This window comes from Ahaetulla prasina, chromosome 7 (genome assembly GCF_028640845.1).
Source record: "Ahaetulla prasina isolate Xishuangbanna chromosome 7, ASM2864084v1, whole genome shotgun sequence".
In the NCBI taxonomy this organism is placed as follows: Eukaryota; Metazoa; Chordata; class Lepidosauria; order Squamata; family Colubridae; genus Ahaetulla; species Ahaetulla prasina.
In genome coordinates this window covers 78131523-78158694 of record NC_080545.1, presented here as the reverse complement: position 1 = coordinate 78158694, position 27172 = coordinate 78131523, and the positions used below count along the sequence as shown (strand labels likewise).

At 41.4% G+C, this 27172-nt stretch overlaps 1 protein-coding gene across 1 annotated transcript in view; it reads right to left on the bottom strand.

Annotated features, from left to right (window-relative positions):
• Positions 1-27172, bottom strand: part of TMEM178B (transmembrane protein 178B) — a 400546-nt gene that overhangs the window by 280979 nt on the left and 92395 nt on the right. Inside the window, exon 2 of the mRNA XM_058191239.1 lies at positions 26657-26770. Within this exon, the coding sequence (XP_058047222.1) occupies positions 26657-26770 (114 nt within the window). The remainder of the gene's footprint in view (positions 1-26656; positions 26771-27172) is intronic.

Here is a 27172-nt window from a genome sequence, read left to right as displayed (position 1 = left end):
TGCACTTAACCGCTTCCAAAACGGGCCATGTGGGGACTCCTGGGAGGGGTAGGGTGGGTGAGGCCATCCAGGAGTGGGATTTGGGGATTCTTTGAACTGCATAGAATCTTAGCTAGAGGTTCTCCCGAACCCCTGCAAGACCCCAGCAGCCCACCCTGCATGTATCTTTTTCCATTCCCCATACCACAAATTATTTTTAGCATTTGCTTGCAAGTATCTCCTTTAAAAATACTTTTAAGCTAACAAGAGGGCCTGGTAGAGGGGGAAAAAATCCATAAAACCAAATTAAAGTTGAATATTCAGGGATAGCTTTTCAAATCCTCAAGAGTCAGGGTGTTTTATGCTTTTGTTATCACCTACTGTTAATACTGTCTTGCTTCCCTGGAAATGCCGATTAAAACTGTTTAAAGTTTGTTACGCTAATGTAGGCTATCTTCTTTCAGGCAGACGTACATTCGGTATTTATTTCAGAAGTCTGAAATTGTCATTGTAAACTGTCTTGCATTATTTCAGCTATATTAATCAAACAGCAATTTTTTTAGCAGAACATTTGAAAGTTCCATATCATGATCTTCAACCATCAATTTTTACGCAGTTGGGTGCAGTGATATGGAAAGAATCACAGAATTTTTAGCTGAGCATCATATATTGCATTATTGCCTTGGGCAACGTTTTGCGATGGAGTGGTAGAATAGAAATAAAGGTTTTGATGAAAGAGTAGCATTAGGAAATATATTCTGCAAAGATTTGCCCCCATTTGGAAAAATGATACAAAATTACCAGAATTTCAAGAGACAATGCCATGATCCTTAAGTTGCTTTCCATCTACCATGTTGCGGCATTTTGAAGTCCATTTAACCAGAATAAATAAATTACAGCTCCTCTTATATGTGTGTACGTCTTTAAACTTAAGTTTCGATATCCCTTTGTCAGATGAGGTCAAGCAGGTTGTAAGACAAATGAGGACCTTTGTAGTAAAGGCATGCTCTCTATGGAACAACCTCTTTTAAAAAAAACCTGACTGGGGCTTCTTGTACTGGATTCAGCCATTTTCTATTTTCTCAAACTGTGATGATATCCTTTAGTTTTGTACAGTGGTAGGTTGCCCCCAGTTCGGACCGGTTTGCAAGAACAGGTAGTAAAACCGCCCACTGACCTGGATGTCGTTAGAAAGCTTCTGCGCATGTGCAGAAGTGCGTGTGCAAGTGAAGTGAGCATGCACACGGTCCCGTTGCAAACCAGTAGTAAAGGAAAGTAGAACCCAACCCTGGTTTGGTACCATAATGGCTGCCCACACAGTGGCTGCCCTCCTATATCACCATCACACTATCACAACCCACAAAATGTGAAATGCATTATTCATAATTAGTCAACAAGGATTTTAAAAAACCCTATTTCTTCCTCCATCTTTCATCCAAAAGGTGACCAAGAGAGAAGGGAACAGTACCACACATATTAATAAAAGTGGATTTTGACCAGCTAAGTGATTTAAGGTGATTAATGATAGCCTAACCTAGAACCATCCCTATTTTTCTATAAGTATCAGAGATAAAAGGGAGATTTAAGAGAATGCTTTTTGTCTTATTTAATTCCAAAATATCATCTGTGATCAATTCTAACTGATTTCTGGTATCTTATGTTTCCATGAATTGGGCTGAAAAGGAATATTGTTCATCAAGTTTATGCGAACAATTTAGAAAAGTGTGAAAGAATGAAAATATTCTTGGAAGCTAATTAGATACAATAGATAGGCTTCTGACAGCTGAAAGGGATAAAAGCACCTGATTTTCTGGGTGCCTAGGGAGCAGTGGTGGGTTTCAAATTTTTTTACTACCGGTTCTGTGGGTGTGGCTTGGTGAGCATGGCATGGCTTGGTGGGTATGGTTTGGTGGGCGTGGCTTGGTGGGCGTGGCAGGGGAAGGTTACTGCAAAATCCCCATTTCCTCCTGATCAGCTGGGACTTGGGAGACAGAGAATAGATGGAGGTGGGGCCAGTCAGAATTTTAACTACTGGTTCTCCAAACTACTCAAAATTTCTGCTACCAGTTCTCCAGAACTGGTCTGAACCTACTGAAACCACCTCTGCTAGAGGGAAACATTAAGTGTCTTAAGCTTTTGCAAGTTATCTTTTAATCCGATCCCCCCCCCCCAATTCTTAAAATTTAAAAAATGGCAAAAATTATTTTGATACATCTATTCTAGGGTACCTTGAAACCATAAAATCATATGATAGTTGTCACATGAGATATAGGGTTTGGTTGATTTTTATACTGAGGTTTTATCTTTGTAAGTTGCCTAGAGTCACCGTGATTGAGTTAGGTAGCCGTATCAATGTTTAAATAAACAAATAAAAAAAATGTCATGTTTGCCGAAGGTATGAGGATCATGATTTACCATCCCACTTTATACCTTGATCACATGACTTTGCAAAGAACATGCAGTGTTAGTTGAGTCTTGCACATAAAATGGAGACCACTTCTCCACAATTCCTTTGGCAATTTAGATGTTTTTCTGCTGGGGCTGTGCAAAATATTTAAAGGGATGCTTCATAAAGCATTCTGCCACTTCCAAAACACCTCTCTTTAAAACACTGAACTCCCTGGGAAAATCCTATTTCAGGGGGTCTGCTAGAAGGCTTGCCTCTGCATATCCACGTACACACACACACACACACGCACACGCACATGCACACACACACACACACACATACCACAGATATAGCACAGCTGTACAGAAGCACGTCAGATAAAGCAAGATGGTACCCACAGCTGTGCAACTGAAGCCGCACCCCTTTCAATCTGCATGGGACCTTGAAAATACAGGCACAAAAGGCAGAGGGTTGGGTTGCACTGAGGTGGCCATCAACCTGGATATGGACACACACCCAAAAAACCCCATCCCGACCCCCCCAGTCCCACAGAAAATCCTGCACTTCTGCCATGCTTGCTAGTAAGGTGAAGTGAAACAGAGAAAGCCTTAAAGCAGGAAAGTCAAACTCGATTTCATTGAGGGATTGTCTTTGCCCTTGGGGGCATGTGGGGGCATGGCCAGGGTGGGCGTGGCCAACTCAACATCACTTGTGGTGGCCCGAGCGCTCTGCCAGAGAAAACGGGCTTCTGAGCTCCGTTTTCGGCTGCGACAGTCTCCTGCAACCCTCTGCCAGTGAAAATGGAGCTCGAGAGGGCTGCCCTCAGCCTTCGTGAGCTCCATTTTTGGCTGTGATGGCCTCCTGCAACCCTCTGCCAGCAAAAACGGAGGTCCATTTTCGGTGGCAGAGGCACCGCGGCCCAGTCCTTCGCTGTTTTCAGGGTGACCCTATGGGCCAGATCTAAGCACCTCGTGAGCCAGATCCGGGCCCTGGGCCTTGAGTTTGACATCCCTACCGTAGAGCAACAAGAGCCTTCTGGAGACTGCAGTGGCCTCAGTACTTTGAGAAAATCATTAGCACAAGTAAAACAACCCTGCAAATGCTTTTCCCAGCTACATTTTAATTTTATATATATATATATATATATTTATTTTTTAATTATGAAACTTATTTGCCACCCATCTCATTTCAAAGTGACTCTGGGCAACTTACAACATAAAAGCATTAAAATCATCAAATATAAATATATCCAATACAATCACAATGCAGATTTCCTATTGGTTCTTCCCAAAATTATCTATGGGTTCTTCTTCCCCAGCTCTGCCAATTCTTGGGCAGTAAAAGAAGAAGAGGCATCTTCCTGCATTGGGCCCTGGTGCCAAATGAGTGAGTCCTATCTTTTTGATTGGGGAGCAAGCCCTTTGTACAGATAAACTTAATTATGTGGTTTAAAACGGGAGACCCTGGGGCAGCCTGCTTGCCCAGTAACATGCCAAAAGGCAACTGTTCCTTTAGTCATTGTAAAACAGACTGTGTTGTGGTCAGCCAGCAGCCTGCGGAGCTGGCAACAGAGTCGGACAGCGATGAGGCTGAGGTGAGGCCAGGGCCATCAGGGAGTGAGGTGCAGACTCCAGAGCCTCCAGAGACTGATAGTAGTAAGGCAGAGGAACAGGAGGAGCCTGTTCCTAATGCATGCGTGAGAAGAGCTGCCAGAAGGCAAGAACAGCTCAAGCAAAAATGACAACTCGGGAGTAGGGCCAAGAGATGATTGGCCCCTCCCATAAGGCTTAAAACAGACCAGCAACGGCATTTGGGCTTTGCCAGAAAAATAATGTTGGTAGCTTTGTCTTCTTGCATTTATTTTTGTATCTGTGACTTCTGAATGTTTGCCAAGAAATTGCCTAATTGGACCAAGTTTGCCTAATTGGACCAAGGTTTGTGATAGGACTGAGGAATTTGTGTTGGGAGGAATTTGCTTTAATTTAGTTGAACTACACTGGGAATGAAGTAATTCTCAGCTGTTCGAATAAAGTATGTTTATTTTTCACAGACTGAGTTTCCTACTACCTACTTGGGCCTGGGTCACAACAGACTGTGTGTATGTGTGTGCATGTTTCCAGGGAATTGTTGGCGATGATACTATCAAATAGTATGTAAATAAGGACAGAAGGAGACCTGGAAATGCTTCCAGATAAATATAGGGCAAGAGAGATGCACAATGATTTCCAAGTAGCATCAGCTTTTGGATGTGCAGGTTTGCACTCTCTACGGAATGTGGGTGACATGATTTCTATTCAAGCTCTGAACTGAAAGGAAGATTTGTTTCCATAGCAATTCCACAATCATTCCATGCCCAGATGCAACATGTGCCTTGAATTATTGGACATAAAACGCAGCTGCTCCTTCTTCGCCCTTGACAGGAAAAGCTGAGATGGCAAAGGCAAGTTCTAGAAGAGATCATTTTTGCTGCCTTTTTGAGCTATGAAGCATTGCAAGCTCAGATACCAGGAATCAATTATAACCAGGTACAAATGATGTTTTGATTTCCCCCCCCCCCAATCTGCTGGCAGAGATGTTCAGTGTATGATTCTCCAAATACATAAACGAGAAGCAGAAAGTCTTCTATGATTTATTGAGGACAGGACTCTTTCTTGGGGGGGAAAAAAACCTCAATAGGAAGATTTGCTTCTGATGTCTTCCCTTGGGATTTAATGGCAACGTGGATACCAGAGAAGCTACAGCCTGTAGAAGAAATGATTCTGTAGGGAAGACTAGAATGTTTACATATAATCTTAGCCTCTTGTTACTTAAGTAAATGCAAGAATTCTTGCCTCATAAGCACGTGGCACAATTTTCTGGGCCAGTGAATGAAAATTGACATTTCCAAGTACTACCAATAAAAAAGTAAAAAATAGAACAGTTGGATCTTTGGGGGGGCATCAAATAAGCGATTTGCTTTCTCCCTATTAAACTAAGATTCAGTCAGAAAAAAGATTCAAAGGGACCAGGAGTATATGTCAAGGAGTCACATCTTAATATATTCATGGATAAATGAGGGCCAAGGTATGTATATCTTGACTATGTATAGCTTAACTCATAGAATCATCTGTTAAAATGTACTTCCTGTTGAAGACTACTTCAGCTTCAATCGCAACAATACATGAGCACACAATAGATTTAAGCTTAATGTGAACCACTCCAATCTTGATTGAAGAAAATATGACTTCAGTAACAGAGTTGTTAATGCCTGGAATGCACTACCTGACTCTGTGGTCTCTTCCCAAAATCCCCAAAGCTTTAACCAAAGACTATGTACTATTGACCTCACCCCATTCCTAAGAGACGTGCATAAGAGCACCAACATGCCTACCGTTCCTGTCCTAATGTTCCCCTTGATCGTATCCAACTCGTATAATTATTTCATGCTTATACTTATATATATGCTTATATGTCATATAGTTATTTTATGCTTATGCTTATATATACCGTTGTGACTAAATAAATAAATAAATAAATAAATATCCAATTTGCAAACCAAACTCCTTTTCTTTGCAATAAACCTGTCTCCTTTGAATCCATGAGCTTCTTGCTTTCCTAGTTGTGAGCCGATGAAAGAGGTTGATAGTACTATTAGGAAAAGCTATTTTCCCTTGAAATATTTTTTTAAAATGTTCATCAATATGAATAAAAACTGATAGGAAAAATGCAGGAGAATTTCTCTGTCTCCAGTAGAATTATTGTGCAGTGAAAATGGCACTTAATAGCATGTGCTCCCAGATTTGATTTATGGTCATGGATACACAGCCCAAAGGCACATAGATCTCACAGCCCTCCTTGCTCTCCACCTGGGTTTTCCAGATGAGTATGGCTAGAGGATATGAGGCACACAACCTGGTTTGACAGCCAGGAAATAATTAGGAGCGCATCCAAATCACATTCAGTTGAAGAGCCATGGTGGTACAATGGTTAGAATGCAATACTGCAGGGCTAACTCACTGCTCACTCCAGGAGTTCGGTCCTGACCGGCTGAAGGTCGATTCAGCCTTCCATCCTTCTGAGGTTGGTAAAATAAAGACCCAAATTGTTGGGAGCAATATGCTGACTCTGTAAGGTGGCTTAGAGAGGATTGTAAAGCACTGTGAAGCAGTATATAAGTCTAAGGGCTATTGCTATTCAACCAAACACTAAGGAACCTCAGATTCTGGTGAAATTTGTAGAGAACCAAAGAATTCAACAAAATTTTCCTGATTACAGTCTCTTACATAGTCATACATTCATTCCCATTTAGCCATGTTCCTCTCAACTAGACTGCTAGGAAGGGCAGCCACCAAGTCTTCAAAAAGTAGTAGGTTTTTTTATTACCCAAAGCCCTTGCTTCAGATTCACAAATCTGATATCTGGCAGCAGTATGAGGGAGTACATTCCCTTCTTATCTACCTCCCAAAGAGATCTGCCATGATTTCTGTCCTCTAGTTTCACATTCTTACAGAAACCAATCTCATGTTCTCCCACAAATAACTTAGATAATGACAATTCTTCACAGCATTTAATTACACACACAACATCATCAATGCTCAAAAATAAAAATAGTACTAGGATTAACAGATACAAAAAGTTAAAGATCCAGCATCTTTCATAGACATATAGGGAAACTTAATAGGAGCGATTTGTGCTATATGGTTACTTCAGCTTTTATTCTGAAGACTTTTAAACCAACTTTTCATTAAAATTCATCCCAAAATGAGTTACTTTAAAAGTGTACAGTTCCTGGTCTTCTTCTGTGTTCAATCAAGGCCCCGACTGGAATCTTGAATTGGAGCACTCTACAATACTATCTTTTCTTCAACATCTTACTTATTCAAAGCTAAAGGACACTCAGAAACAGAATAATAAGAGAATAACAGAGTTGGAAGGGACCTTGGAGGTCTTCTAGTCCAACCCCCTGCTAAGGCAGGAAGCATTTCAAACAAATGTTGTCCAATCTTTTCTTAAAAACTTCCAGTATTGGAGCATTCACAACTTCTGGAGGCGAGTTGTTCAACTGATTAATTTAACTTTATTAATTTCAGGAAATTTCTCCTTAGTTCCAGATTGTTCTCTCCTAGTTTAGTTTCAATCCATTGCTTCTTGTTATACCTTTGGAGAATAGTTTGACTCCCTCTTCTTTGTGGCAACCTCTTAGATATTAGAACACTGCTATTATGTCAGCACTAGTCCTTCTTTTCATTAAACTAAACCAGAGCTGTCAAATTTGCAGCCCATGGGCCAGATGCATCACACGCTGGCCATGCCACACCCAGTTTAGCGTAGGGGGGAAAAGTCATGATACATCATGTGACGCCATCATGACAATGCAAGTTTGATACCCCTGAAATGGACTTACCCAATTCCAACAACTGTTCTTTATATGTTTTAGCCTCCAATCCCCTAATCATCTTTGTTGTTCTTCTCTGCATTCTTTCTAGAATCTCAACATCTTTTTGACATTGTGGTGTCCAAAACTGTATGCAGTATTCCAAGTGTGGCCTTACCAAGGCATTATAAAGTGGTATTAACATGAACTTGATTCTATCCCTCTGTTAATGCAGAGTAATGGAAGTAAAGGCAAGTAAAGTACAAGCAACTCACCTACCCATTTCTGGATGGCAGCTTAAAGCAAATATCTCAAACCTTCCCTGCAAACCTACTGTAGATTCAGCAGGATTTTTGTTTGCTTTGTTCTGTAAGGGGTTGTTTTTTTTTTTTTGGAAGAACACTGGGCAACAGTGAAGAGCATCTGGTATTTTAATTTGGAAATACTTTCTATCCAATCCTAAGGACCCCAGATTTTGGTAAAAATTAACTACCATCCTATATATGTAAAAGCACTAAAAGACAGAGGAACTGACTGCCAGTTTTTTTACTTTTGAAACTGAAATATGGAACAATAAGGCAGCTTTAATTATTATGAATCATCATTTATATTTTAACAGAACGTCTCCTGGATTAGCCTGAAGCTGAATGGTAACGTAACTTTCCATCGATTGCCTAAATTATTGAAAATATCATCTAACAATTTCTTAATTGCAAATACTATTCCTTAATACTATTTTTCATACAAGCGTTTTCTTGTTATTTTTAATGGATAATGTTACTAAATGTCTAGGTGATAGTTTACATGATGAAACAGACGTTTGCTGACTAACACCCTCCCCTCCCCTCCTACACACACACACAAACACACACATTTCTTCCTTTCCCATCTATACTTCCCCTGAGTTTTTCCATGTTCTACTCATGTGACTGTATGTTGAAATGACCTTAGGAGACAGTAGGAAGACCTGCAGTCTGATAGAGGCATCACCATCCTCAGGTGGAGGAAAAGCATGCGAAGCATTTCAGAAGGACGCTCCCTGTTTGTTTCAGAAACTAAAAAGAGAGACGGGAAGAAATACTTTCAGCCTGTTTAATGTAACCTTATAATATAGTGCTAATGCTCCTGGTTGTACTTCTTGCCTCGATGACCTTGAAAGACTAATAACTAACTTTGCCTCCTAGTCTTAATAACAGAATAACAAATTTGGGAGGGACCTTGGAGAGAGCTTCTACTCCATCCCTCTTCTCAGGCAGGAGACCCTATACCTGTGATAGCAAATCTATGGCATGTGTGCCAGAGGTGGCACACACAGTGCCCTTTCTGTGGGTACGCGAGCCATCACCCCAGTTGAGCTCTGCCATGCATGCGTGTGTGCCTCCCGCCAGCCATCTGATCTGCGCCCATTGCATTTTAGGGGTTCAGGCACGTCCGTGCGCATTTTTGCACTTTGGGCACTTGGTCCAGAAAAGATTAGCCATCACTCCCCTATACCATTCCAGACAAATGGCTGTCCAGTCTCTTCTTAAAAACCTCCAGTGATGAAGAACCCACAACTTCTGAAGGCAAGCCGGTCTACTGGTTAATTGTTCTCAGTGTTAGGAAATTTCTCCTTAGTTCTAGGTTGGTTCTCTCCTTGATTAGTTTCCATCCATTGGTTCTTGTTTTGCCTTCCTGGGGCTTTGCAAAATAGGTTGACCCCCTCTTCTTTGGTGCAGCCCCTCAAATATTGGAACACTGCTATAATGTCCTCCTCTTCACTAGACTAGAACATACCCAGTTCTTGCAACTTTTCTTCATATGTTTTAGCTTCCAGCCTCCTAAACATCTTGGTTTTTCTTTTCTCATGCTTTCCAGAGTCTCAACATCTTTTTTATAATATGGTGACCAAAACTGAATGCAGTATTCTAAGTGTGGTCTTACTAAGGCTTTATAAAGCATTACTAATACTTCACATGATCTTGATTCTATCCCTCTGTTAATGCAACCTAGGATTGGATTGGCTTTTTTGGCTGCGGCTGCACACTGTTGACTCCTACTTGATTCTGCTATTTCTATCACCCAACTCTCTTCAGAGTCCACCTTCTACCCCCAGACAGATAGGATCTCCCTCCAGCCAGACCAATGGGAAAATATGAAAAATCAGCAAGTAACCAAGTTTAAATTCCATCCTTGACCTTCACCTCTCACACATTTGCTATCTGCAGTAAAGAACAAAACAGAAAAATAAGTAAATCACTAGGCAGCTCCATTCATGGGTCCACCCAGATGCAGAGGCATGAGCAGTAATAGGCATGCAACAGTGGGTCCATCCGTTACCACTCTAGGCCAGCTGCATTGGCCTAGAGTGGTAACATGTCAGGATGCTGGCCCTGCATGACATAGGACTATAGATTAGTTGTCTATGATCATTTCTGCCCATCCAGTATGTTCTAACAGAGAAGGCGCTATCCATATCCTGTCAATTGAGCACGGACATCTTGTGAAACCTAGGAAGGGTGCCTGTTCTATGGCAGCCCCCACCCTCTGCAACAGTACCCCTCCAAAGATAAGGACAGCACCCTCTCTTCTAGGGATCTGGGAAAAAACCTATCCTTTTTCCCAGGAAAGGGTTGATGTTTGGGATTTGTTTAAAAGCCTCTGTTTTGCTTTGTTAATTTTGCTGTTTATCAAATTATTTTCATCTGGGCTGCCTGTCTGATTTTATGCTTCTTGTTGTCTTTATGTTTTTTCTAATTTTGTATGCTACCCAGAGTCCACTAGAGTTGGGCAGCAAACAAATTGAAATAAATAATAATACCATTCACCCTTATCACTTGATACAGTCATTTGTCGTCATCCTGTGTCATGTCCTATGCGAAGCACATTGGGCCACAAGCATATTCCGCAATTTTCGGTCCACAGCTACAGTCTCTGCATCCTTCTATTTAAGGTTGATGTTTTTCTGATTTTCCTGAAATATTTGACACCAGGTTTTCTTTGGTCTTCTTCTTTTTCTCCAAGTATCTGGTAGCATCCAATTGATTGTGGTTTTTGCTGGACATAGCTCACTCAGCCAAAAAAGCCAATGCAATCCTAAATTGCATTAACAGAGGGATTCAATCAAGATCACGTGAGGTACTAATACCACTCTATGTAGCCTTGGTAAGACCACACCTAAAATATTGCATCCAGTTTTGGTCACCACACTATAAAAAAGATGTTGAGACACTAGAAAAAGTGCAGAGAGGAGCAACCAGGATAATTAGGGGACTGAAGGCTAAAACATACAATGAACAGTTGCAGGAACTGGGCATGGCTGGTCTAGTGAAGAGAAGGAACACTGGAGTCATGAAAGCAGAGTTCCAATATTTGAGGGGCTGCCACAGAGAGGAGGGGATCAACCTATTCTCCAAAGCACCTGAAGGCCAGACAAGGAATAATAGATGGAAATTGATCAAGGAGAGATTCAACCCAGATATAAGAAGAAATTTTCTGACAGTGAGAACCATCAACCAATTGAACAGCTTGCCTTCAGAAGTTGTGGGAACTTCATCACTGGAGGGTTTCAAGAAGAGACTGGACTACCATCTGTCAGAAATGGTGTAGGGTCTCCTGCTTGGACTAGATGACCTACAAGGTCCCTTCCCACTCTGTTATTCATGAGGAGCATCATGTCCAACAAAGTGCATTCTTCATTCTGTCACTATCTCAGAGAGTTTTTGGGAATCAGACTCAATCCCACCACGACCGAGTGGCTGTGGATACTGGTGGCCTGGTACAGTCAGCTAATTCCATCGCTGACCGTTGGGGGCGAGTTGTTGGGCCCCACGGAAAGGATTCGCAATCTGGGCATCCTCCTGGATGCACGGCTGTCTTTAGAAGAACATATGACGGCCGTCGCCAGGGGAACTTTTTATCAGGTTCGCCTGATACACCAGTTGCGCCCCTTTCTGGACCAGGCTTCCTTATGCACAGTCACTCATGCCCTTGTTACATCCCGCCTGGACTACTGCAATGCTCTCTACATGGGGCTCCCCTTGAAGGGTATCCAGAGGCTTCAACTGGTCCAGAATGCGGCTGTGCGGGTGATAGAGGGAGCACCTGGTGGCTCCCGTGTGACACCTCTCCTGCGCAGTCTGCACTGGCTCCCAGTGGTCTTCCGGGTTCAATTCAAGGTTCTTGTTATCACCTTTAAAGCGCTCCATGGCTTAGGACCGGGGTACTTACAGGACCGCCTACTGCCACCAGTAGCCTCACACCGACCAGTGCGCTCTCACAGAGAGGGCCTCCTCCGGATACCATCAGCCAAACAATGTCGGCTGGTACCTCTAGGGGGAGGGCCTTCTCTGTGGGGGCTCCCACCCTCTGGAACGAGCTGCCTCCGGGGCTTCGTCAACTCCCCGACCTCCGGACCTTCCGCCGCGAGCTGAAGACGCTGTAGTTTCGACGTGCAGGACTAGCTTGAACATAGTTTTAAACCAGGGTTTTGAAATAGGGGTTTTAAACGGGGTTTTAATTGTATTTTAAAAATTTTAGGCCGTTAGTACAATCAGTTTTTTATATAGTTTTTAATTTGTATTATATGTATTGTGTTTTTTTACTGGCTGTGAACCACCCTGAGTCCTTCGGGAGAAGGGTGGTATACAAATTTAATAAATAAATAAATAAATAAATAAATAAATAAATAAATAAATAAATAAATAAATAAATAAATAAATAAATAAATAAATAAATAATTTCTTTGTATAATTTCCTCATTTGTGACAGAGTCCCAATACAAGATAACATTGTTGGAAGACCTTGATCCTATTGTAGATTTCCAGGTGCACCCATTAGCCTCTAATAATTTGCCCACAGAATCATTGCAGCAATAGCTACACAAGACTGTATTATTATTATTATTATTATTCTCTTCCTTCCTAGTATCTATCTCTTCCCACTTATGACTCTAACAATGTTGCTTGTATCTTTCAATTTATATTGTTTTATTTGTTTACTAGTATGATTTGATTGCATATTAGTTACCTATGACTATTATTAAGTGTTGTATCTTATGGTTCTTGATAAATGTATTTTTTTTCTTTTTATGTACACTGAGAGCATATGCACCAAAGACAAATTCCTTGTGTATCCAATCACACTTGGCCAATAAAGAATTCTCTTCTCTTCTCTTCTCTTCTCTTCTCTTCTCTTCTCTTCTCTTCCCTTCCCTTCCCTTCCCTTCCCTTCCCTTCCCTTTTCTTCTATTCCCTTCCCTTCTCTCCCCTCCCCTCCCTTCCCTTCCCTTCCATTCTTCTATTTCTTTCCCTTCCCTTCCCTCCCCTCCCCTCCCCTCCCTACCCTTCCCTTCCCTTCCCTTCCCTTCCCTTCCATTCAGAATTCTAGTCTATTCTTTACATAGGCAACAATAGAACCCCTATTACTGAGATTCAGTTCCCTTTCCATATCAAGAAAAGCTCCCTTCCCCGCCCGATCTTTTAGAAAGGAAGGAAAGCTTCTAGGTCAAATCAACAAATCAAAATTATTTTCTCTCATGCCTGATAATGTTCAGTCCTATTTTGTAAAATATACTGGAAATTTTTAAGAAAATGTTGGATAACCATCTGTCTGAGATGGTGTGGGGTTTCCTGCCTGGGTAGTGGGTTGGACTAGAAGGCCTCCAAGGTCCCTTCCAACTCTGTTGTTGTTGTTGTTGTTGTTGTTGTTGAAGGCCTCCAAGGTCCCTTCCAACTCTGTTGCTGTTGTTGTTGTTGTTATTGTTGTTGCTGTTGTTGTTGTTGTTGTTGTTGTTGTTGTTCTTATTCTTCTTCTTCTTCTTCTTCTTCTTCTTCTTCTTCTTCTTATTATTATTATTATTATTATTATTATTATTATTATTATTATTATTATTATTATTATTATTATATAGGAGGGAAAGCACCAAATCAGCAGAAAAAGAAAAGATCTTCAAATAAAAGGAAAAAGAAACATTTATTTCCCTCTGCTTTGGGTTTTGGGGACCACATATAGCAAAGCAGGAATTCTTTTTGATGATTTGGGTAACAAGCAGCCCGTGAGTTGGGTTCTACTGATTTCTGTTGCTGGGTGGAGGTAGTAAAGATTTAGCATTTGTTAAAGCAGGACTGTTAAATGAGCACATATCGAATATACGGATAGTCCTTGACTTACGAACGGTCACTTAGCAACTGTTCAAAGTTAGGATGGATTTAAATAGATGTAAAATCTATTTACAATCCAATTTCAAAATTCTGAGGGCCTCCCGCATTCATGCGACCACATTTTGAGAGTTTAGCAACTGGCCCAAATTTATTGCAGTGCCCCATGGACAGGTGACCATGATTTATGACATTTTTGCCAGAAACCGGTATTTTCTTCTGTCTTCTGGTGAAAATCACTCATAGCAAGCAATGGGTTTACTCAGCAGTGGAATTCAAATTTTTTTACTATCAGTTCTGTAGGTGTGGCTTGGTGGGCGTGGTGTGGTTTAGTGGGTGTGGCTTGGTGGGCGTGGCAGAGGAAGGATACTGCAAAATCTCCATTCCCACCCCACTCCAGGGGAAGGATACTGTAAAATCTCCATTCCCATCCCACTCTGGGGCCAGCCAGAGGTGGTATTTGCCAGTTCTCCAAACTACTCAAACTTTCTGCTACCGGTTCTCCAGAACCTGTCAGAACCTGCTGAATAGCACCTCTGGGTTTACTTAAGGACTCTGGCATTCACCTGATGACCGCTGTAAAAAAAAAGGTCATAAAATCATGTGATGACCTGTTTTGCAACCATCATGACTTATGACTTTAATTTTATGGTCATAAGGCGAGGACTAACTGCATTCCTCTTGAACTTCCCTTTACATTTCTATCTCATCCCCTTCTTTCCATTTCATTTTTCGGAGTTCAGAGCATTTTATCCCCGCCATAAACAACTGACTGTAACACAGAAAAGACTCTTACAAGCTGAGCGTATGGCCTCTGATTGGGCAGAGAAGAAAAGGGGCAGATAAAAGTCAGGGCCTGTCAATATTGCAGACGCTTTCAACACAACTGGGACCTGCCCCGCATTAACAACTTAGCACAAATTGCAGATTACTTTTCTTAGGAATCAATGAAGTAATTTGCTTGGAAACTTAGTTAAATCCTAAAGACATAAAGCTGCCCCCCATCCCTTAGGGTACACTTATTTTGCTGAATTTCCCAGCAGCTGCATTTGCTAAATATGATTGCTTATTAACCAATATATCAGTCATTTCCCTTCTCCATTCCCAGTGCATTATGATGTCCAATTTCGTCTGATTAGGGGGGTCATTTAAATTCCTGGGAGAGAAAAAGAGACCAAGCAATCTACCGCTATCCTTGTCTTAAGACCAAGACAAACGAATAACGATGAATATACTTCTAGGATCATTCAACATGGTGTTGGAGTTTCATCAGGAAAAGGGTAGAAATACATAAAATGAAAAAGCAACAGCATCTTGTAGGCACTCTCAAAAAGTGGTTGACATAATGGGTAGGTTGTTAGATGGATTTATTTATGCACACTTAATACAATAACAGAAAGGACCTTGGAGATCTTCTAGTCCAGGGGTCTCCAACCTTGGCAACTTTAAGCCCGAAAGGACTTCAACTCCCAGAATACCCCAGCCAGCTTTGCTGGCTGGGGAATTCTGGGAGTTGAAATCCTCCGGGCTTAAAGTTGCCAAGGTTGGAGACCCCTGTTCTAGTCCAACCCACTGTTTAGGCAGGAAACCCTATACCAGTTTTGGCAAACCTTTTTGGCACCAAGTGCCAAAATGGGAGCGTGCACATGCTTGCTGAAAACCAGAAAAGCAGCCACCCAGTACGCATGTGCTTGCTGGGAAGATCATCTTGTGCTTCCTGGGGCATGTGTGCATGCCGGCCACCTGATCTTCTGGTTTCTGACACACATGTGCGCACAAAGACCTGCTGGTCAGCGTGCATGCACACACTGGAAAGCAGAAGAGCAGCCACCCAGTGTGCATGTGCGCGCCGGGAAGATGATCTTTGCATGCGCACCAGAAACCGGAAGACCAGGTGGCCGGTTTGCATACGCATGCCAGAAACCAGAAGATTGTCTTCCTGGTGCGTGCATTGCACATCGGGCAGCTGCTCTTCCTGTTTCTGGCACTCTCCCGCACGTGAAAACCAGCTGGCCGGCGCGCTGGAACCTGGAAGAACAATGGGCGATGACTCGCGTGCCCAGAGAGATGGCTCTGCGTGCCACTTCCAGCATTCATGCCATAGGTTCACCATCACAGCCCTATACCATTTCAGACAAACGATGGTCCAATCTCTTCTTTAAAACCTCCAATGATGGAGCACCCACAACCTCTGGAGGCAAGTCATTCCACTGATTAATTGTTCTGTCAGGAAATTCCTCCTTCATTCTAGGCTGCTTCTCTCCTTGATTAGTTTCCTTGCATGCCTTCAAGTCAGTATTAAAGGTAAAGGTAAAGGTTCCCCTTGCACATACATGCTAGTCATTCCTGACTCTAGGGGGCAGTGCTCATCTCCGTTTCAAAGCCGAAGAGCCAGCGCTGCCTAAAGACTTCTCCATGGTCATCTGGCCAGCATGACTCAATGCCAAAGGCACACGGAACGCTGTTACCTTCCCACTGAGGTGGTCCCTATTTTTCTACTTGCATTTTTTACGTGCTTTCGAACTGCTAGGTTGACAGAAGCTGGGACAATTAACAGGAGCTCACCCCATTACACAGCACAAGGGATTCGAACTGCTGAACTGCCGACCTTTCTATCAACAAGCTCAGCGTCTTACCCAATAAGCCACTGCGTCCCTTTCAAGTCTGTGTTAACTCCTAGCAATTACCTGGATTAATCCCTGCAGTTTTCTTGGCAAGATTTTTGGAAGTGGTTTGCCAAGGAAAGACTAGAAGCCCTTGTCTCACATTTTTTAGTTTGCTGCCTTAACCACTATACCAAAATGCCTGCCCACAATGGGTGTGGTCAATCACAAAATCTCATACGCAACAAGGCAAGGAAGCTGTTTAGCAGCAATGCACCATCTTCTTTTCTTATAGTTTCTTTTATATGATCTTCTTTGCACAATATGGGTCACCAACAAGGACAGCAAACTTTGTATAAGTATAGTTTTTTGCTGACCCCCTAGATGAGTAGATAGTGCTGTAACTTAATGAGCAGGAAAAATTCTCACATTGACTGTACATATAAATCACAACTCATTTTTCAAGGATTATTAGTCAAAACTCCCCTTTGTTATGCTTGGAAGTTACTATATTAGCTGACAAGGAACACACTCCAATTAAAAATAGAAAGAAAAGAATTCATTTATATTTTCAGATTTTTGAACTGGCTATGTCAGGGTTCCAAGTAACACCCCCAACAAAAGAAAATTCCGAGGCTTGAGTTTCCTCAAAGTTCCATTTTATTAGAGATGTCATATTGGCATATCTGGGAAAACCCAAATCTGAAAGCTTCCAGCTTTGCCCCACCCAAAGGTAAGTTCAAGTCCCTGCCCAACACCCACAAGTCCATCACATGGTCCAATCAAGGCACCCATATAAACCTGCCCCCATCCTGAAAGTCCTTCCATCTTCATGTGGCTAGGAAAAATGTTCCTACTGAAGAAACCAACTTCCGTCTTTCAAGCCCCAGCAACCTGACCTCTTGTAAGTATAGAAATGATAGAAACAATCCATCTCTTCCTAACTCTGGCTGAAACAATCTCTCACACGCTCGCTAGAGGCAGAAAAAAATCAGGATTGTGATGAAAAGAAGCTCTGATGCAGGCACATAACTCTTCATGCATCATGGCACGATCACACAAATCACACAAACTCAGTTGCTGTCATACAACAGCTAAAAGTTATATAATTGTGTGGGAAACAGAGTTGTATTGCTTTTACAGAATTGTAAGAAGACATGTTAGCCTGTGAAGCAAATACATTGTATGTGTTTCTAATCTCATGAGCTAGGCTGAAACCTAAGAATTGTACGTAGGAGCTAGCTGGCTAGAGAATTCTGGGAGTTGAAGTCCACAAGTCTTAAAGCTGCCAAGTTTGGGGACCCCTGCTCTAGAGACAAACCATAGGAACTAGGACTATAAAAGGAAATTTGTAAATAAGGGCAGCAGGAGATAGAATTTAGAGTAGTGGGAGAGGTAATCAGGGCAGAGATAATGTATTCATTTTAGACACTTTGGATAGGTTGTGACATTCTGGCCCAGAGCTGAAGAAGCTTCTTGGATGAAAGCGAAACATCTTCAAAAAAAAAAAAAAAACAGAAAGTCCAGTTGCCTCTTGAAAAAACACCTTTGGGTCAACCTGTCAGATTTCATTGCAATACCCCAGTTTCCAAGATAAGCTTGTCTGGCATGGAGAAATTATGAATTGAGATCCTTCCATCTATTGAAAGTGTTTAAAAGTAAAAGAATTATATATGGCTTAGATGGATTGGCATACCATCCCATAGCAACTTTTTTCAACATACACTCTGCTGTTTGAATTTGTTTCTAGTTACCAGTTACTTTTCCCAATAATGACAAGGAATGGCAGAAGCTTCAGTCCAACACATTTAAGAGACATACAGTTGGGGAAGGATGCCTTTGGCCAAAGGCTACAAAAATACATGTAGCACAATATGCAGCTAACAACTTACTCAGTTCTTGACAATCAGTTGCTCATAATGCCCAGTAATTAAACCAAAAATAATTAATGGCACTAATGTCAGCAATTTTACTGAAACTCCAACAATGCCTAAATGCCCAGATTTATAAATACGTTTATCCTGATAGATAAAACAAGCAACATTTTTCATTACCAAAAACAAGACTTCACTCATTCCATTTCTGGTCTTCGAAATGAAGAAATCGTGAAGTAAAATCCTAAATGTGCTTAATCATAGGATAGCAATCTAAGAGTGGTGCGGTGGTTTAGAGAGGTGGAGCTCTCGCTCACAATCAAGAGGCTGTGAGTTCGATCCTAGGTAGAGGCTGATATTTCTCTCTCTGAAAATATATCCGCTGGGGAAAAAACTCCACATTGGCAACAGGAAGGGCATCCGGCCAGTAAACACTCAGCTCCATTCAGTTGCCCAGACTCTACCCTGCAAGGGATTATGGGGTCATTATAAGAGGATGATGATAGGATAGCAATCTAAAAATGCTCACAAGGGAGTAACTTTTACTGAACACCAAGAATTTGTTCAAGGCCACAATTCGTACCTGCAATTCTAACCACACCTACTTGGGAACAAGCCTTACAAAATTCAATGGGATTTAGAATTTCATAGACATGTATAGGATTAGCTTATTCACTAGCAAAGCAGGATAACATAGAATCTCCAGCCACAGTAAAAGAACATCCAGGCACTATGGGGGGAGAAAATGACACTGGTGCAACACTTTGAAGTACTGGAAAGGAGAAAAGTTACTTAATCACAATTTTTCAATGAAACAAAGTGCTAGCAAGCCGGCACCGTTTCAGCTTTTGCATAGCTAAAGTTTTAGATGCATTTTAATTTTGCTTATTTTCAAGGTGATCTTGTTGAAAGAATCCGGAACAAATGAAATGCAAACAGTAAATCAATGATGTGCATCAACCCTATTTGTGAACTGTTTGGTGACAAACTCTATTTGCAATGCAAAATATGAATTGAAGTTACATTCGCAATTATGCATAATCTCATTAAATGTTTTATTTACATTATCACTTATATACAATTAACTCATTTCTATGCTTAACAACTATCCCTTTAGTCAACTATCAACCCAAAGTACATATACTCCCAAATCAATTTATATTTGTCTTTTGCCTTTTTCTTACACTGGTAGCGAAACTCATGACAAACCATACTTTAAACACAGGTAGTCCTCGACTTATAACTGCCATTCTGCTCAAAATTTCCATTGCTAAGCAAAGCAGTTGTTAAGTGCATTTTGTCTGATTATACAAACTGAGCTGCGGTGGCACAGTGGTTAAAATTCAGTACTGCTTTTTGGGTATAATTACGGACTGTACGTCAATAGAGACTAAATTAATTTTAAATTTAATATCAGCAGCCAGACTATTGGTGGGGCAATATTGGAAGAAGAAACATCTGCCTACTATTGAAGAATGGACATTAAAAGTAACGAACTTAGCGGAAATGGCAAAAATTTCAGCGTACTTGAAAGATCATTCACAAGAAAGATATATATTGGAATGGGGAAGGTGGATTGATTATGTTCAAAATAAATATCAGACTCAAAAGTATCAGATAGCTGATGAATGAATAGAAAGTAATAATTGTATCTGTATATATTTTTCTTTTGTGCATGGGAAAAGGGAGTTATGGTTCTATGGGAGGGATCGGAGTTTATGAATAATTAGCGTAATTTAGCTTATGATTGTTAGATGTTATATCCTGTATTTTGCTCTGGGAAGTCCAGGGGGGTCGGGGGGGGGTGAAAGGGGGGTCGGGGAAAGGGGGGAGGGAGGAGGAGGGCATGTATTTGTTAAAAATTTTTGTAAAACTTTTTAATTAAAAAAGAAATCAGTACTGCTGACTGCCAGCTGACTGCAATTTGGCAGTTTGATTCTCACCAGGCTCAAGGTTGACTCAGCCTTCCATCCTTCTGAGGTAGGTAAAATGAGGACCCAGATTGTTGGGGGGCAATAGGCTGACTCTGTAAATTGCTGAGAGAGGGCTGTAAAGCACTGTGAAGCGGTATATATTTATTCAAGCGGGACTGGCATAATGGTTTTTATAGTTGTAATCTTAAATTGGGTTTTTTATTGGGTTTTTTAAATTTTTTATAATTTTAAATTTAAACTTTTAATTATCAGCCTTTTGAAATTTGCTAGGTTTTAATTGTTGGTTTTAATTGTATATGTATTGTGTTTTATCTTTGGCTGTACACCGCCCTGAGTCCTTCGGGAGAAGGGCGGTATAAAAATTTAATAAATAATAATAATAAATAATAATAATAATATAAGTCTAAGTGCTATTACTATTGCTGTAGCTTTAGTATGATTTCTCCAGGTTGCCTATGGATTATTTGGGTTTATATTATTAAGGCTGCAGTCCTGGAGAGGTACCATGTTTTTAACTTGTCCCACTCTGTCAGAGTTTCTTGCAAAAATCAAATCCAGAAGCACACACAGATAACTGATTCATTAACTTCTTTATATTCATAATAACCAGTGGTGGGTTTGAATTTTTTTTACTACCGGTTCTGTGGGTGTGGCTTGGCCATTCCCATCCCACCCCACTCCAGGGGAAGGTTACTGCAAAATCCCCACTTCCTCCCAATCAGCTGGGATTTGGGAGGCAGAGAATAGATGGGGGCGGGGCCAGTCAGAATTTTTACTACCGGTTTTCTAAACTACTCAAAATTTCCACTACTGGTTCTCTAGAACTGGTCAGAACCTGCTGAAACCCACCTCTGATAATAACACGTAAAGTATATTTACAATACCAACAGTGCCAGGGATTAATACAACATTTTAAGACCGCATTTTCATGTATGGTAGGGATACACCCATGTGCTTCAAGATAAATGTAGAATGTGGGATGGCCCTAGACTAGGGACACTCGAGAATTTCAACCAGCAAGCATTTTTCAAGCAAACCAGTTTAATTTGCACTTCCTAGACTAATTCATGAGAAGGAATATAATTAACCTTTCATTTTAACATCTCTCTAAATGTTGTGACTCAGATCTTGGCTCAAGTTATATACGATGTTTGCATAAAGTTGCACACAAGGATGTTTGTTTCTTTGGATAAAATGCACTGAAATGCATTATCTAGGGTAAAGTGTGAATTATTTTTTAATTTAATGTGTATTAAAATAAGGAAGCTATAGATTCATGTGGAAAAGGAATGGAAGTAAATTATAAATGAGCATGTAGTAAACCGACACGGATGAAAATAATCTTATCCTCTTTACCCTAGAGGTACATTGATATGTACCTCTAGGGTAAAGAGGATAAGATTATTTTCATCTGTGTCGGTATTAATATATGTCTGTATTGATATATTCACAGAAATCTCCATTCCATGGGAAGCCCTTATGCATACATGGGATGGTATGAGGCTTCCTGCCCTTCGAAAAGGGATGGACTAGAACAGGGGTCAGCAACCTGCAGCTCTGGAGCCGCATGTGGCTCTTTCAACCCTCTGCTGAGGCTCCCTGTTGCTGGTCAGCTCCACAATTGATAGGGCTTTCAGTTAGGACAAGTAAAGAAAAAAGGATGCCGCACTAGGAGGAGACTATGATGGGAAAAGTGGACTTCCGGTGGGCTCCAGAATTGAACGAGGGCTTCTGGTTAGGACTTTTATGGCTCTTTGTGTGTTTAAGGTTGCCGACCCCTAGACTTGAAGCTCCATGAGTTCAACTTCACATGGAGGTCAAACAAGTATCTGGCAGGGAGTACTCATCTGTCTAGACCCCATACAGCTCCTTCCTTTGTTCATTTTAACAAATGAAGGAAAGAGGGTGAACCTTCTTATGATGATTCAAGAACACGACTAGGAAAGAACACCTTTTTTTAAAAAAAAGGATAAATTGGTCCTGTTTCCATACGCTTCACTAGGTCACAGAGAGGGGTAAGTGTGCTCCAATTTCCCCAATCACACAAACAACCTCTATTCTGTGAGATACATATTTAGTTCCCAGCAGTTATGTGTGGTGTGGGATTAAACTAACTCCCTTCGGGTTATTAACTCCTGCATATTGTGTAAACCAAGGGTTTATTTGGGAGTTTGAAGATCATCTTCATTCCCACAAATGAGAAATAGTCCTAAATAATCCCAATGAAAGCAGGATACCTCTAGGACAGGGGTGTCAAACTCAATTTCACTGAGGACCGATCAGGTTTGTGTTTGACCTCAGGGGGCCAGGGTGAGAATTGCCAGCATGACATCACTTTTGTTGGGGGGTACCTGTGGTGGCCCAAGCGCTCTGGCAGTGAAAACGGGCTGCCGAGCACCGTCTTTGACTGGGATGGCCTCCTGCAACCCTCTGCCAGCAAAAACGAAGCTCAGGAAGGCTGTGCGCGACCCTCACGAGCTCTGTTTTTGCTGGCAGAGGCACCGCAGGCCGATCCTTCATTATTCCCAGGGCAGCCCTGCAGGCCAGATTTAACACCCCATGGGCCGGATCTGGCCCTCGGGCCTTGAGTTTGACACCCCTGCTCTAGGATTATCAGCTAGATTAATTTTCACCCTGCAGCCACATGGGGGTGGGGGGAGGCAAAAGGAACTGGATTCTGAGAACCCCACAGAGGGAGAAAGGCCAAGAGTGAGGAGAGAGACGGCCTTCCAGCCCCCTTTGCAGAGATTGGAAGGGTTAAAAAATGGCTGCCATATTCATCATAGACCAGTATCACTGGGTCATGAGAATTCAGCTATTATGATGTTTACAAACTTCTCTAAAATGTAATTTAAATGAAAAGAATCATCCCTATTCATGATCCATCTCTCTCTCTCCAAGGATGAAAAGAAATATAGGAAATCCTTGATTTACAACCACAATTAAGCCCATAATTTACGTTGCTAAGTGAAAAAATTATTAGGTGAGCTTTGCCCCATTTTACAACTTTTCTTGCCACATTTGTTAAGTGAATCCCTGCAGTTGTTAAGTTAGTAACACGGTTGTTAAGTGAATCTGGCTTCCCCATTGGCTTTGCTGGTCAGAAGGTTGCAAAAGGGGATCACATGACCTCAGGACATTTCAACCGTCATAAATATGAACCAGTCATCCAACTGCTGAATGTAAATCACGTGACCATGGGGATGGTGGAACGGTCATTAAATGTGGGAAAAAATGGTCATAAGTCACTTTTTTCAGTACCGTTGTAACATATAACATATAACAACAGAGTTGGAAGGGACCTTGGAGGCCTTCTAGTCCAACCCCCTGCCCAGGCAGGAAACCCTACACCATCTGTCAGATGGTTATCCAACATTTTCTTAAAAATTTCCAGTGTTGGAGAATTCACAACTTCTGCAGGCAAGTCCTTCCACTTATTAATTGTTCTAACTGTCAGGAAATTTCTCCTTAGTTCTAAGTTGCTTCTTTCTTTGATCAGTTTCCACCGATTGCTTCTTGTTCTACCCTCAGGTGCTTTGGAGAACAGCCCGACTCCCTCTTCTTTGTGGCAGCCCCTGAGATATTGGAACACAGCTATCATGTCTCCCCTAGTCCTTCTTTTTGTTAAACTAGACATCCTGCAACCGTTCTTCATATGTTTTAGCCTCCAGTCCCCTAATCATCTTTGTTGCTCTTCTCTGCACTCTTTCTAGAGTCTCAACATCTTTTTTACATCGTGGCGACCAAAACTGGATGCAATATTCCAAGTGTGGCCTTACCAAGACATTATAAAGTGGCACTAACACTTCACGTGATCTTGATTCTATCCCTCTGTTTATGCAGCCCAGAACTGTGTTGGCTTTTTTAGCAGCTGCTGCACACTGCTGGCTCATATCTAAATGGTTATCCACTAGGACTCCAAGATCCCTCTCACAGGTACTACTATTGAGCAAGGTACCACATATACGATACCTGTGCATTTTGTTTGTTTTTTGCCTAAATGTAGAACCTTATTTTTTTCACTGTTGAATTTCATTTTGTTATTCAACAGTGAAAAAAGTAAGGTTCTACATTTAGGCAAAAAAAACAAAATGCACAGGTATCGTATATGTGGTACCTTGCTCAATAGTAGTACCTGTGAGAGAGAAAGTTCAAAGGGTCACTAAATGAACTGTTGTAAGTCGAGAACTACCTGTACTCTACCCTAATATAACAAAAACACTTGGGGATAGTTGCCTTTAGCACCCATAGTCTCTACCAAAAAAAGAACCCAAGTGTGTTGTCAACTATTTATTGGAGAAAAGAACAAGATACAAAGAAGATGCAAGATGAATGATTTCCATCTTGAAGCAAATCTACAAAAAGGGTAAGTCAATCTAACTTTTAGGAGATATCACGGTTTATTTTATGAAACAAGAGGGACCACAGATGAGTTTATAAAACATGTAGCCCAGTCTTACACAACTTGGTCCCCTGCTTAATCCAAGGCAAAGAGGGGCAGGGAGACTAATGCAGTGATGGGCTGCAACTGGTTTAACAACTGGTTCTGTGAGCACATGCGCCTAATGCCCTTCTGTGCAGTGTTCAAGACACAGCAATTTGAAGCTCAGCTGCTTACCTTCTAAGGCAACCCCAGTAAGTAGAACAGCGGAGGCGCGGAAATCAGCTGTGCCACGCGAATCAGCTGAGCCAGAAAGAAGGAAATATAGGACAGGATAGGGCGGGGGTGGATGGGCAGGGCCAGCTGATTGTCAGAACTACCAGTTCACCCGAACCGGTCTGAACCTGGCAGCAGCCCACCACTGGACTAATGTCCTGCAATCCCAAATTGTCCCAAATGTGAGCTGGAACCCTGCTTAGAATGGGGAGCACAATAGTGGAATAACATTAGCTTCGTTGTAAAAGTAACCTTTGGGGTCTTTCAGCATGAATTTCCAGACTCCCCAAAATGTCATTGGTGCCCTTGTCCATACCCAATTTCTCAATTAAGGTGCTTCATATGAAAACCATTTATATGTTCAATGAAAAGCGGACCGTTTTATGTAAACCATCCCTACATTTTATTCTCTTCCTTTAAAAAAAAAGATCATGAAAATATATGCTAAATTCATTTTCTCAACCAACAGTAGGTCAATTTTCTCTCAGCCTGAGGAGCTTCCTTATATCGGGAAATCAACTCCCAAGATTCCCCCAGCCAGCTGAAAATTTTGGCAGCTGGAGTCTACACACTTGGAGATTATCCAGCTTGGGGAAGGCTGTTGTAAACACTCTTCCAGTTTTTGTGTATTTATCTTTCCCAGTGACTTTCTGCTTATCCAACAACCATTTGGTGTTCCTTGACATCATTCAAATTAAATTAAGGAACCATATCAGTAACCCTCTTTTGAAAGTTTCTGTTTAAAGACCAAAGAAATCCACCATTATGCACAGAAATAATGAGAAAGAATTATTACAGCTTTGCCACCGTAGAGACGTGAGCCAATGGGTATCTTGCCTCTGAATATCCATTTTCCTTTCTTTCTTTCTTTTTTTTCTCCACCCAAGTTTTCCCACATGTCCAGTGTCAGCCATCTGCCTCAAGGCAACTGTTTTCCTATCAATTATGGTTGCTTCAGAGACTGTTCAGTGTCCACTGCTTATAGTGAAGATCAGCCAGAGTCCTGGTAGCCTTCTGTGCACTGCCCACGGCAAAAAGAAAGGAAAAGCTGGCTTGAGTGGGGGGCAAGGTTTCAGATGAAAGAAGAAAGAACTTCATGAGGACAAGCTAGAGAAATCAGGGTGATGATCTGACTCTTGAGGTCAATTATTAAACCTGCCGAGACAAGAGCAATCATACCCAAACATAAATTCTGATTGAAAACTTTCTCTGGTATGTAAGAAAAAGAAAAAGGGGGAAAAGATGAAACTATTTCTTCAATCCACACAACTCTATAGTTTCTGCTGTGCAACAAGACATCAAAGGGCCAGTCACATGTGCTCTATCTACAGATCAGACTGTTTAGAAGATCATGTCTCCATGCTAAAAATGCATTTGCCCGTGGCAACGTCAGCAAATTGAAGGTTGCATAGCTAACTCTGAAGGTTCCCTCTCACGCACTGAGAGGAGTTTGCTTGTAAAATTTACCATAACATCACAAATACAAAACAGTGAACATGCTAAAAATTTGATAGAACCAGAAGTAGGCATGTCATCATGCATCATGACACTTGCAACTCAACAGGACTGGACATATCATTATACTTGTAATGTTTCTAGCACAGGCACAAAATCAGCAGAGCTGTTCAGAGTAACAGAAAATGTAGTTTTTTCCCCATATTTTTGCAACCTGCACAATTTGAAATCAACATTCCATACTGGGAGGAGAAGAAAAGAGGCGAGAAACTTACGTAAAGCATGCCATTCATCTTGACGGATGGTCTTGGTAATGTTATAAGTTAGATTCTTAGGAATGGTTGCTGAGGAGTAGTGGTACTTGATGTATGAACATTGGTCAATGGCTCCTGCAAAGACAAGAAATGGGAAACATAACATGACTGATGCCACAATAATTCTGTTTTATTAGATGAAGTGTTACATTAAATCAGTATGAAGCATCATTGCGGACGTTGTAAACAGTTTACTTAGATACAAAATGGGCAAGAGATGTATCTGAATATTCTGTATTTCACTACACAGTCTTTTACAGCCTCATATTTTCATTAAATTCCCAAGCTGTCACTCCATTGATTGCCGGAGTTGATTCAGTTGATTCGGCTGGCGAGATGGGTGCTCTCTTCCTTTCTTACTGCTTTATCTGGGTCCCTTCCTAAAGCTGCAGTTCAGTGGATGAGGATGAGTATCCCAGTTAGAAGGATATACTGGGATAGATACTTTTCAGAGAAAAGTATACTATAGCCCTGCTA